This window comes from Lepus europaeus, chromosome 4 (assembly GCF_033115175.1).
Source record: "Lepus europaeus isolate LE1 chromosome 4, mLepTim1.pri, whole genome shotgun sequence".
Lineage (NCBI taxonomy): Eukaryota > Metazoa > Chordata > Mammalia > Lagomorpha > Leporidae > Lepus > Lepus europaeus.
This window is the reverse complement of record NC_084830.1, coordinates 48,850,567-48,864,563: the sequence shown is the minus strand read 5'-3', so window position 1 is coordinate 48,864,563 and position 13,997 is coordinate 48,850,567. Positions and strand designations below refer to the sequence as shown.

General features: G+C 42.5%; 1 protein-coding gene across 2 annotated transcripts in view; it reads right to left on the bottom strand.

Annotated features, from left to right (window-relative positions):
• Positions 1 to 13,997, bottom strand: part of CDH17 (cadherin 17) — a 78,096-nt gene that overhangs the window by 36,589 nt on the left and 27,510 nt on the right. Inside the window, exons 4-7 of one of the 2 annotated variants that reach the window (XM_062189503.1) lie at positions 6,333 to 6,467; positions 4,931 to 5,069; positions 2,234 to 2,392; positions 1,928 to 2,127 (exon numbers count right to left, since the gene is read on the bottom strand). In XM_062189503.1, coding sequence (XP_062045487.1) covers positions 1,928 to 2,127; positions 2,234 to 2,392; positions 4,931 to 5,069; positions 6,333 to 6,467 — 633 coding nt within the window. Of the gene's footprint in view, positions 1 to 1,927; positions 2,128 to 2,233; positions 2,393 to 4,930; positions 5,070 to 6,332; positions 6,468 to 13,997 lie in introns of those variants that run through there. The other variant, XM_062189504.1, reaches the window with a different exon arrangement.

Here is a 13,997-nt window from a genome sequence, read left to right as displayed (position 1 = left end):
CGCACAGTCCTATACAATTACTATTATTCCCATTTTACAAATGAGGAAACTCGGGCGTGCACACACACACACTCACAAATGCAATCGATCTGCCCAAGGCCCTAGAGCTAGTCAAGGTTTCCATACTAAACTGTTCTCTCATGGAGTGTGTGTCGTGGCACAGAGTTAAGCTGCCACTCGGGGTACCTGCACCCTATATTGTAATGCCTGGCTTCAGGTTCCAGCTACACTGCTGTCAATCCAGCTTCCTGCTAATGCACACCCTGAGAGGCAGCAAGTGATGGCTCAAGTACTTGAGTCTCTGCCTCCCATGTGAGAGACCCAGATGGTATCTCTGGCTCTGGCCTCCGCCTGGCCCAGCCCTGATTGCTATAGCCATTTGGTGAGTGAACCAGCAGATGGGAGATCTCTCTCTCTCTCTCTCTCTCTCTCTCTCTCTCTCTCTGTTGCTTTGCCTTTCAAGTAAATAAACATCAAGAAAAAAACATTCTCTCAGAGTAGCTTGGGAAAGTAGCAAGGGAACCACTTTTTGTCCATTGCCAGCTATTGCAGCACCACCCACTGTCCATGCCAAAGCTCTTCCTTCTAAAGCGAGCGCCCCTGTGGCCTAAAAACTCAGCCTGCGCTGGGCTTTCTTGAACGGTGCCCCGCCACCCTTCTTCATGGCTTCAGAGCACACAAAGCACTTTCTCCAGCCCTGAAAATTGCAGGTGGCATCCCCAGAGTTTCTCTTCTTTGACAGTCCCCAAATCAACTAAGCCTGGAGTTCTTTCTAGCACTTGTACATTTCTATGGGAATAACCTGAATAATAAATAGGAAAACTCTAATTCAGGCCCCAATCTAAAATTCTCATGGTAACAATTGTTGACTTGCTCTCTTTTATGGCAAAACAATCCTTGCATTCATTCATCTTTTTTAAAAAAAATAAATGTAACTGTAAATTCAATTAATCCAACATTCAGTAAATAAAAGTCCTTTAGGTTAGGCAAAAGATATGACTGAATGGGCCATTCCAGAGTGCTTTAAAAATAATAGCATCATTATTTTCATCTTAGGGAAATGATACACTGGTGCCTGTTTATAATATTATAATACTTTTTATCCATTTTCACAGATACTACCTCACTGAGTCTTCACAACAAACATGAGAAGTGTTATTATTCCCATTTTCCTGATGAGAAATTATGATTCAGAATGTTACACTACTTGTTTATAATCAACCATTAAAATGATGGACAAAGAACATGGTTTTGATCATCTGCTCCCAAATCCAGGGCTCTCCCACTAACCCACGGCTTTTCATGCCCAGGAACCTCCTGAGCTTCCAGAAAATATTAGCTCTGTGTGAAGTCCAGAGCGGATTTCTAGAAGCTAAGGTTGGGAAGGGAGTAAGGAGGAGAATTTGAATGGAAATGGGGAGAGGTACACACAGGAGATGGAAGAAGGGTGTCTCCAAGGTAAAGGCTGCCTACTGTGACTCCTTTAACCCTTGGTAAGTGCCACCTCTATCTCTCAGCCTCCAATGGGGTGTCTCCATTGGTGAAGATTTTTCCCACAAAACTGAAAAGCAGGCCTTCAAAAACATTTGTAATCCCAGATTCAAACCATGTACATGTATATGATGTGTGCACCATACACAACCTGCTCTAAGAGAATCACATCCCACAGTACTGTCTGGGAACAACAAATATCTCTATTACCAATTTTAAGGTGACAGTGAGTGAAATTCTCTCTGAAAGCTGAATCCAAGTTTTCTGTCCATGATGGTGAACTTCAGAGACTCAGGACCAGAGACTATCGAACTTGCTTTATGATTATGTCACACAAAAAGATGTCTAATAAATGTGTCAAAGAAGACCATGAGGGTGAATCTCTACAAAGTAAGGCCATTTATCTAGTAGGTTCTAGCTGTGATTTTGGTACTACCTGAGTGATTTTGAAGGGGTGAGGCTCCGTGGAGTTTTCTACAATCGTCACGGGTGGTGGTGCTTTCCAAATATTCTCCTTCACCAGAATGTCCACAGATGCGGTGTCACTGAAGGAATTGTCACTCTGGCCTCCCATGTCCTTCACTGAGACCATCAGTTTGTAGGAAGGATTCTTAGCAGGATCCAGTTCCTTAGCTCCTGTGGGAAGTAGAGGGGGAAGAAAACAGAAAATGACTCTGAAGGCCACAGCTCCAAGTCCCATTCTACAATCCTGACAGTCCTGTGAGAGCCTCGCTTGCCTTACCTTGCAGGGTAAGTGATATCGCCCCCGTTTTGTTGTTGATCTGAAAGTACATGACATCATTGACCTTGGGAAGCTGGATGGCAATCTGATAGAAAAGCTGACCATTGGGAGTAGTAGGATCATCCAGGTCTGTAGCATTGACATACATGAAGGGCTTTCCTGATGAACAAAACATACCCAGAAAGAACACAGAGAGTAATTAAAACCCAAATCAACCACAGCCACTTCCGCCTCTAAGAATCAGGTGTAAAATAGGGTAAAGTTCCATAATTCATGTCAGTGGGAAAATTAACCTTTATTCTACTCCCCTCATCCAGAATAGGGTTCCTCAAAGTGTGGCCCAGGGTCCCATGGGAATCCCTGAGACTATTTCAAGGGGCTTATGGAATTAAAAAACATGCATGTACAAAAGACCCACTCAAAGTGCAAGATAATTTAATGGTTGTTAGTATAAAGGAGCACAAAATATGTCATGGATACGTTTTCAGATTTCACATTGCAACTAATCATTAGGAAACTACCACTTGATGAGTTTTGGGGTAGTATCAAAGAATGTTCACAGTTACCAGAAACCCTATCAAAATAGTTCCCTCTTTCTCAACTGCACAGCGTGTCTGCTCCATGAGGCTAATTTTTCTTCACATGCTTCAACCAAAATAGCATGTGGCACAGAATGAATGCAGAAAAGATATGAGAAGCCAATGGTTTTCTATTGATCCAGACATTAAAGAAATTTGCAAAGATTAAAACAATGCCATTCTTCTTACAAAAATAGTGATTAATACTCTTAAAGGAATTAATAAATATTAAATTTCTTTTTTTTTTTTTTTGACAGGCAGAGTGGATAGTGAGAGAGACACAGAGAGAAAGGTCTTCCTTTTTGCCGTTGGTTCACCCTCCAATGGCCGCTGCGGCCGGCGCATTGTGCTGATCCGAAGCCAGGAGCCAGGTGCTTCTCCTGGTCTCCCACAGGGTACAGGGCCCAAGCACTTGGGCCATCCTCCACTGCCTTCCCAGGCCATAGCAGAGAGCTGGCCTGGAAGAGGGGCAACCGGGATAGAATCTGGCTCCCCAACCGGGACTAGAACCCGGTGTGCCGGCGCTGCAAGGCAGAGGATTAGCCTATTAGGCCACGGCGCCGGCCAAAATATTAAATTTCTAATACAGTAAATATTGATAGATACAACCAGCAGGTACTGGGATCAGCTCATCAGAGCCAACTATTGACTTTTCAGAAATTTTGTGAATGAATTTTTAACATATTGGTAATAGAACGGGTAGTGGGATGATTTATATGATGCAAAGGGCACAAATCGGGGCTTTCCCACCCCCAGAAGGGCAACTATTAAACATTTACCAGAGTACCACTGGATATAATCTCTCTAAGAGTCCTGGGCAGCACTCAATAATTTTCAGAGCATATAGCAGTGCTGACACCAAAAAGTGTGAGAACCATTTCTCAAGAAGATCTCGTTGGTAAGGAGACAGAGGGAAAGCCTGGAGGATTTCTGTACAAAAGACCCTGGGAGTGGGACTTTTGCAAGCAAATTCAGGGGCCGGGATGGGGAAATTATTCCATGTAATAAAGTGGGAGGATTCGCTTCCCCCTCCATTACTGGAGACGGACACTGAAAGCTGAGAGCAGGAAAACAGGAAGCAGCAGAAAGAGATTCTTGATGGTGAGTTGACGGAAATGATCAGGACTCTGAGAACTCAAGAAGTCTAACACTCATTCTCGTTGTGTGCTCTGTGTGAAGTGCTGCTCCTGTACAGGTGTCTACTGCATTATGCCCTGACAGAGGGCTTTTGTAGAAGTGATGACCGACGTAGCACAGAGAAGGGATGAGCCAGGGCTGGGGGATGGATGCAAGCAAAGAAAAGTCATGGGTACCAGTAGAGACAATGGTTATGTATGTTCCTCAGAGAACATGGGAGAGTGAGTTCACCTTCCAAGAGTGGTCTGGAGCTCTAGGTTGTCTCAAAACTCAACCTTGGGGGCTGGTGTTGTGGCGTAGCAGGTAAAGCTGCCACCTGCAGTGCCAGCATCCCATATGGGCGCTGGTTCGAGTCCTGACTGCTCCACTTCCAATCCAGCTCTCTGCTATAGCCTGGGAAAGCAGTAGAAGATGGGAGACCTGGAAAAAGTTCCTGGCTCCTGGCTTTGGATCAGCGCAGCTCCAGCCGTTGCGGCCAGTTGGGGAGTGAACCAGCGGATGGAAGACCTCTCTCTCTACCTCTCCTTCTCTCTTTCAAATAAGTAAATTAATCTTTAAAAAAAAATCTCAGCCTAGAACAGACTTTCTCAACTGTGGATGATTTTGTGCTTCTCCAATCCCCACTCAAAGACATGTCTGGAGACATTCTTGTTGTCTCAACTTGATGAGAAAGAGGTTGCTACTAACATTTAGCAGGTAGAGGTCAGAGACACTGGTAAATATCCTACAAGATACCCATGCACCAGACAGCTCCAAAGAAAAGTAAAAGTATCAAGCCTAAGATGTCAGCGGTGCCAAAGCTGAAAAACCCTGCTCTCGAGCAATAGGGATAATAAAACAACTCCCAGAAGATCACTGTGAAATTTAAATGATAGAAAGGCTTTGATGAGCAATAGCTGTGGCTGTTAGCCACAAAAATCAGACCCTTCTACCCAATACCCTTCCATTTCTCCATTAATATCTCCAGGCACCTGCCTATTACCTGGGCGAGAGTTCTCCCTCACTGAGCCTTCGTACTTCGACTGGAGAAACATGGGCCGATTGTCATTGATGTCCTTCACCTCTATGGTGATGGGGACTGGGCCCTCCACAATGGTTCCGTGACTGTCCAGGGCTGCAACCTGACGTGGAAGAAAAGCAAACAACCTTGGTGAGACTCGACTCCAGAGCACAGGCCCGAAAGCCGCTTGAAGGAGAGTAGAGCTCAAAGAACCAGTGGTCAGGTGACTTCAGGGCGAAAAGAACCCACAAAAGCCCAGACTGGGAATTGGTAAGACAGGGGCCCTATCAGTGAAGCCTGGCTGTTCATGGCAGTGGCTCTTCAGCCGTTGGGCATGCTGGACACTGGACATGCTCTTCCTAGTGTCTGGAGTTAGGGAAATGACAGCACTCTGACCCTTGAGACTGTGAAGCACCCCGTCCTCTTACAGAGCCACGATGCTGGTCCCCCTGCTGCACCCACAGCAGAAGGTGCCAGGCAGACAGCTGTTGACTTCCTCTTTCTCACAAGCAGCTCTCTCCATTCCTAGGTATCCAGATGGAAACCATGAAAATGAATGGGAAAAAAGAGGGAGAAGGATCTCTTTTGTTGGCCTCTGACCACTGGCTCCTTCTGCTTCCCCCAAGGCCCAAAGGAGCCCAATGTCAGCACCAACGCTGCCTGTGTTGTGGGTCCAGAGCCCACGCAGTAGCTGGAGGTATACCCCAGTGAAGTATCAGTGAAGTATTGGCTTGGTTTTGACCCAGGTGCCCAAGTATAAGGACAGCATTTCTGAGTAATGCCATCTGAGGGTCATGGCAATGCAAATTAGGTTATTTTGGGGGCAGGCAATGTGGCATAGTGAGTTAAGCTGATGCCTGGGACACCCCCATCCCATATCGGATTGCCAGTTTCAGTCTCAACTGCTCTGCTTCTGATCCAGCTCCCTGTTATTGTGCCAAAGAAGCAGAGGGTAATGGCTCAAATACCCGAATATCTGCCACCCACATGGAAGACTTGGATGAGGTTCCTGGCTTCTGGCTTCAGCCTGGCCCAACCTCAGCTATTGAAGTTATTCGGGCGCTGAACCAGCAGATTAAGATATTTTGATCTGTGTATGTATATCTGTCGCTCTCCTTCCCACTCTGCCTTCCAAATAAATAACTAGATAACTAATTAACCAAATAAGTAAGATATCAAAGTTAGGTTACTCTGTTCAAAAAGCCTAAAGAAGAGGGTGCTTTGCCATGCCCTCTGTAGTTGGTAAGAAACAGACGCGATTGGCAAGGCAAGCCATTACTGTTAGGATTTGTAATGGGATGCCAGGGACGAAGGCGCCAGTGCACAGAGAGGACCAGGGTGCACAGAGAAGATGGGTCAGATGCTTCTGTCTGTCCCAGCTCACCTGGAGATTGTGGACAGCCCTCGTTTCCCTGTCCAGGGCCCGGACACAATACAGAAGTCCATCTGGTTGGATCTGAAACACGCCATCTGTCTCCCCAGATAGTTCAAAAGTCACAGCAGGAGGATTGGCCTTAAACTGGGAAAAAGCAAAAAAAATTATTAGGTTGTAAGAAAAAACAGTACTGTGGAATTTACAGCAAGTCACCAACTCCAGGCTTTTACCTTTGCACAACCACTAAATAAGAAATCCTCCACTTGTAAAGCGGCACATTCTAAAAGCTTGCTTGTGCCTCAACCATGTGACATTCAAAAGATACTTTCCTCAAAATCAGTGCATAATCCAATATATCAACAAAAGCCATTGATGCTTTAAATTGTAGCTGGGGGCCAGCACCGCGGCTCAATAGGCTAATCTTGCGGCGCCGGCACACCGGGTTCTAGTCCCGGTAGGGGCGCCGGATTCTGTCCTGGTTGCCCCTCTTCCAGGCCAGCTCTCTGCTGTGGCCCGGGAAGGCAGTGGAGGATGGCCCAAGTCCTTGGGCCCTGCACCTGCATGGGAGACCAGGAGAAGCACCTAGCTCCTGGCTTCGGATCAGCATGGTGCGCCAGCCATTGGAGGGTGAACCAACGGCAAAAGGAAGACCTTTCTCTCTGTCTCTCTCTCTCACTATCCACTCTGCCTGTCAAAAAAAAAAAAAATTGTAGCTGGGATTAAGGGGGGGGGGGGGTTTCTCTGGGATCACCTGAAAGATATGCTATTAGTAGCTTCTAAGAAATTGAAAAAGTAGCTTTGTTGCTGGAATAACAAAAGATGTCCCTCGGTTCTTCTAAAAATTGTGGCAGAGATCAAGAGACATGTTAATATTAAGGAAGACAATTCATAAATGACTTCAAGTTGATATAATTCTGTATAACAATCTCATTTTTTCAGATGTGAAAAAATACCAACCACTCTTCATGGGACAGCTCTAGCACTTTTTAAGGCCATTAGAATGGATGATCCACATTAAACTGGAAGAAGACATAAAAGTGATTCAATCTCATTAATATTTTTTAAATATTTTATTAGTTAATTTAAAAATAATGCCAATGTGAATAGGGATATAAATAAGTACATATATTATTAATTAAAATATAAACTCATGCAATTCTTTTGGAAGTAACTGAAGCATAACATGTTTGTGGCTTTGATATTAAGCTTTATCATACAGAATTTATTCTAAGGAAATATTTTCTTGAAGAAAGGATAAACTACATATTGTTAGTGTAAGTAACATTATTCATAGTACTAGTAAACTTGAAAACTCCTATATGATCAAAACAAGAAGATGGTGAAATTATTATGCCATATAAACTTTATAGAATATTAATCACAAAATGTTGAATGTGGAACAGCCAATGTTGTGGCACAGCAGGTTAAGCTGCACTCAGCACTCCTATATCCCATTTCTGAGTGTAGGGTCAAGTCCCAGCTACTCTGCTTCTGATCTAGCTCCCTGCCAACGTACCTGGGAAGCAGTGGATAATGGTTCAAGTCCTTGAGTTGCTGCCACCCATGTGAGAGACTTGGAGGTGTTCCCGACTCCTGGCTTCAGCCTGGCCCAGCCCTAGCTGATGCAGCCATTTGGGGAGTGAACCAGCAAACGAAAGGACAGATCTATTCTTCCCCCTGCCCCCACTTCTCCCTCCCTCTGTCACTCAGCCTTTGAAATAAATAAATATTTATAAAGGAGTTCATTGTGGGGGTGAATATTTTGCACAGCATCTAAACCTTCACTTGGGACGCCTGCATCCCATATCAGAGTGCCTGGTTCGAGTTCTGGCTGCTCTGCTGCCCACCCAGCTTCCTGCTAGCACACACCCTGGGAGGCAGCAGATAACGGTGTAATGACTTGGGTCTCTGCCTCCCACATGGGATACCCACATGGAGTTCCTTGCTCCTGGCTTTGGCATGGCCCAGCCTCGGCTGTTACACTCATGTGGGAAGTGAGCTAGTGGATCAAGGAAACTTCTCTCTCTTTCTCTCTCTCTGCTTTTCAAAATAAAAACAAAAGAATAGGAGAATAAATCTAGCCTATGATTGTGACAGTACTAAATTTATTCATAGCAGTAGAACAGAACATGAAATTTTTATAAAAACAAGAGAAACTGTGGAAGACATCATGTTGAGTGAAATAATCCAGACACAGAAAGACAAATACTGCATGTTTTCTCTTCTATGAGAGAGCGAAAGTTTAAAAAAAGAAAGAAATGCCTGTGTGTATCGGTTCTAAATATTTGTCAGATTGGTAGGAATTCTATACTACCACATTTTTAATGATTTTGTGACTATTTTTAAATTTACTTTATGTGAGTGAAGTTGAACTCTTTGCCTTCGATGATTGTGTATAGCCCATGCCACTTCCCTGCTGGACCACAGCCTCTTTAACTTTGTGGTTGTTGAACTCTTCATTTATTTAGTAGAGCCAGTAAGTCCTTGATGAAAATGTAAATTAAAAGTTATCTCAAAAAATTTTAAAAAGAGCTGATGTGTTAGGTGATTAAGACTTAACAGAATTCCTGTGAGTGTTTGTTTGGTGGGATTATGTTGTTTAAATTATAAATGAAAAATGTTGCTGTTTGTTTCAAGGAAAAGGCTGAGCATCAGTGGGAAAGGTGGAGTGAGGGCTGCACACAATCACTTCTCCACAAAGCCATGAAAACATAAGTTGTAAATATCAACTTTTTCCCAACTTGGGAAGTAAACCAAATGCTTACAAAAGCCAAGAAATGTTTATCATTTTTAAAACTACTGAACATCTGTAAAAACAAGCTTTGTGGTGTTTCTGCTTGCCCTAACTCCATCATTCCTTCCAAAGATCCGCAGTAGTCTTGAAAATCCACAGCTTCGCAACCAGACAAGGGGCAGAGGGGGCATGGAGCTTCCCAAAGGCCCTGCCGCCAGAGGACTGTTGCTATCTGACTTGCCCGGGAACACCTCCTCACAAGCCTGCCTTTATTTGGCCCGGCTCAGAACGCACTATAAACAACAGTGCACTGGGGCATCTGAGGAAAAAAGTCAGCAGGGACTGTTTAAATTGGTAGATGCCTAAGGCTATGATTATCGTTGAAGCAAATAAGAAGCTGACCACAATACTTAAAAGAAAAGGCTGGGGAATGAGATGTCCTCAGGAGGCGCTGACAGTCTGACTGACAGAAGATTTCTGGGACTCTGGAGAGCCAATGCATGAGCAAGACTGTGCCCCTGTTCAGGAGGGGCTTGAGAAGGCCCTGGTCCCTCACCTCGGGCTGACCTCAGCGCTCCCTACAAGGAGGTGAGCCCTAAGGCAAGGCTGTACATCCCTGCCACATGGTTGAAGGTGTGCTCAAACCTACACAGAGTGGCCTTCGGTAAGGGCTCGGAGACAGACTGGCTCCAGACCGAACACTAAGCTGAGCAGAGTACTTCAGTGACCACGCATGCCAGAGAATACATATTTTACAGAATTAGTTCAGGAAAGTCACTGAACAAATCACCAGCAATAAACTCTCGGGGAAGGAAAGGATGCGAGTTCTAGAGTTGCCACATTCTATTACTTTAAATGTCCACCTTTCAACAAATCACCATGAAACATACAACCCAGTTTAAAAATAAAGAGCAGTCAATATAAAATATAAACTATCCCTGAGAAGGTCCGACACTTCTACTACTAGATAACTATGTAAATCACCAATGAGTGTACATTAAAAGGTTCATGGGGAATAGAATTACAAGATAAGTTTATTTTGGTGCAAAAAATATTTTTAAACTATGCATATGAGGAGTATTCAAAAAGTTCATGAAAATTCCTTTATGACAAAACCACACACCGATTTCAAAAATTTTATGCTCAACTCTGGCCTCAGAATCAGCCCTTAAGGCATTCGGATATGGCTGAAGAGCCCATAAGAGTATTTTAGGCATGGAAAGCCAAGACACTCTGGGAAAAAAAAAAAAAGAAGGCCTAAATGAAAGGTCTCTTCGAGTGAGATCCCAGTAGGAAGAATGGGGCCATCAAAGAAGGAGGTACCTTTCTCTGAAGGGAGGAGAGAACTTCCACTTTGACTATGACCCTATCGGAATAAGATCAAAGTCGGCAAACTCTAACGGCTTCCATAGCCTTGGCAACTCATGCCTAGAGCCTAGGGAGATTACTGACGCCATAAACAAGAGTGTCAAATTGTTAAGTCAACAACAGGAGTCACTGTGTACTTACTTCTCAGGTGGGATCTGTCCTTAATGTGTTGTCCAATGTGAAGTAATGCTGTAACTAGTACTGAAACAGTATTTTTACACTTTGTGTTTCTGTGTGGGTGCAAACTGATGAAATCTTTACTTAATATATACTAAATCAAGCTTCTGTATATAAAGATAATTGAAAATGAATCTTGATGTGAATGGAATGGGAGAGGGAGCAGGATATGGGAGGGGTGCGAGTGGGAGGGAAATTATGGGGGGGGGGGAGCCATTGTAATCCATAAGCTGCACTTTGGAAATTTATATTTACTAAATAAAAATAAATAAATAATTTTATGCTCAGAAATAATCATCTTTTAATTCCATTTTCTACAACGTTTTGGGAGTACCCCTGTAACTTAATAGGTTAAAAAACTAAAGGAAACTATTTCTAAAAAACTAAAGTATGAAAACAGTATCTTACCAGATAGAGAACATTAGTAAGCCAGTGGAAATTCTGTGTTTTTTTTTTTTTTTAAATAAGAATTCTGGAGTTGAAAAGTACAATAACTAAATGAAAAATTCATTTAGTGGGCTCAAAAGCAGATTTGAAAAAAGAATCAAAAAACTAAGTCAATTGAGATTATTCAGTCTGAAGTACAGAGAGAAAAAGGAATAAAAATGAACTGAACCTCAAAGACAGTGGAACACCATTCAACAAACCCATATAGTGAGATTACTTGAAGACATCATGACAAAAAGTTCCCAAATTAAAAGAAGACACTATGGGCCAGTGTTGTGGTGCAGCAGGTTAATCCTCCACTGTGATGTGGCCATCCCACTAGAGAGGGCCAGTTCAAGTTCTGGCTACTCCACTTCCAATCCAGCTTCCTGCTCACACACCTGAAAAGGCAGTGGAACATGGCCCGAGTACTTGTGCCCCTGCCACTCATGTGGGAGACCAGCATGGAGTTTCTGGTTTTGGCCTGGCCTAGTCCTGACTGTTGAAGCTACCTGGGGGAGTGAACCAACGGATGGAAGCTCTCTCTCTCTCTGACTTTCAAATAAATAAATCCTTAAAAAAAGGAAAAAAGAAAAAAAAAAACATAGACTAATCTACACATCCAAAGTACTGGACTCTAGCAGGACAAACTCAAAGAAATTGAAACTTGGACACATCATAAGCAAACATCTGAAAGACAAAGTGAATCTTCAATGCAGCAGGAAAGAACCTAGGAACTGTACAAGGAGTCCTCAATGAAATTAACAGCTGATTCCTCACAGAGACTAGAAGGCAGTAATTTGACACCTTTAAAGGGATTAAAAGGAAAACTTTCCAAGTAAGAATTATAACTCCAACAAAGTCTCCACCAAAATGAGGGTGAAATTACACTATACTATTATCAAACAAAACAGACTTTAAGATAGAATTGTTGGACAAAAAAGGTTATTCTGAAATGACACACAGGCCAATCAAAGAAAACTTAACAATTCTAAACATATAGGCATCTGACAACAGATGCCAAAATACATGAAGACTGACAGAATTGAAGCGAATATATAGTTTAACAGTAATAGTTAGAGATTTCAAGACAGAAAGTGGACAAGGAAATAGAAGACTCAAACAACACTGTGAAACTGACTAGAAACTAACAAACACCTATGGAACACTTACCAACAAAAATCAACCACATGGAGCATTGTCTGTGATAGATTATATGTTAGGCAATAAACAAGTCTCTTTCAATCCAGCTTCCAGCTATTATGTACTCTGGGAGGCAGCAAGTTTTGGTTCAAGTGCTTGGGTCCCTGCCACCTTCAGGGTAACCAGATGGAGTTCCAGGCTCCTACTTTGGCCTGGCCCAGACCCAACTATTGCAGGTATTTGAGGAGTGAACCAGCAGATAAAAGTGCTTGCTTTCTTTTCTCTCCCTCCCCCTCCTCTTTCCCCTCCCCCCTCCCCCTCTCCCCTCCCCCTTCCCTCTCCTTCCCTTCCTCCTCCCCCCTCCCCTTCCCTCTCCCTCCCTCTATCCCCTCCTCCTTCTCTCTCCCTTCCCTCCTCCCCCTTTCAAATAAATGAAAATGTAAAAGGATTGAAGTCATATAAGGGAAGGCATTTGCATAGCAATTAAGCCATCAGTTGAGATACCTGCATCTCCCATATTGGAGTGCCTAGGTTTGCATACTGGCTCCACTCCCTATTCAGCTTCCTGCTAATATGCACCTTAGGAGGCAACAAATGATAGCTCAAGTACTTGGATCCCTGCCACCTATGTTGGTGACTTGGATTGAAGCCAGTTCCTGGCTTCATGCTGGCCCAGCCCCAGTTATTGCAGTCATTTGGATAGCACACCAGTGGATGGGTGTGCTCACTCAGTCTCTTTCTGACTCTGTATTGCTCCCCCTTCTCTTTCTCAAATAAATTTTAAAATAATATTTTTTATTTTAAAAAAAGTCATATAAAGTATCTTCTCTTACCACAATGGAATGAAATCAGCAAACAATAATAGGTGGAAATTTGGAGAGTTCACAAATACATGGAAATAACAACACACTCTAATAACCAACAGGTTTTTAGAACTGTAACAAGAAGTTAAATTAGCAGTTAAAAATTCCCACAAAACAAAGCCCTGGACCAGATGGCTTCACTGGTAAAATCTACCTAGGATACAGAGTAATTACCACCAAAGCTTCACAAATTCTTTTTAAACCTAGAAGAATAAGGGATACTTCCTAACTCATTCTGTGAGTCCAATAATATCCTGGTACCCGGAACAAGAAAAACAGACCAATATCTCTTATGCATAGAGATACAAACATTTCAGTGAAATACTACCAACCTGATTCCAGCAATATATAAAAAGTATTACATGTCATTATCAAGTAGCATTTATCCCAGAATGAAAGGCCAGTTGAATATATGAAAATCAGTTAACATTATTAAAAATAGTATTAATAAAGGACAAAAACCATATGAGTATCTCAATAGAGGCAGAAAATTATTTGACAAAATCCAACATCCTTTTCTGATTAAAAAATATACTAGGAACAGGAGGTAAGTTCTCGATCTGATAAACAGCATCTAAGAAAACCCTACAGCTAACATCATATTAAATAAAGGAGGTTCCATCAAAGGGAAATAGACAAGGGAAATAAATAAAAGCTATCCAGATTGGAAAGAGAAAAGTAAAACTATCCCTGTTCTCAGAGAATATGATTCTAAATATGGAAAATCCTAAGAAACCCCCCAAAAATCATAACGGTTAATAAACAGTTAATAAACTCTTTTAAGGTTGCAAGAAAAAGATTAGTTAAAAAAAAACTGCATTTTGAAGCACTATCAAAGAGCAACCTAAGGATAAAAAATAACATACTTCAGAATAAATTTAACCAAATAAATACAAGATTTATAAAGTGGAAATTATAAAACATTGTTGAAAGAAATTAAAGAATATCTAAATAAATTCTCCA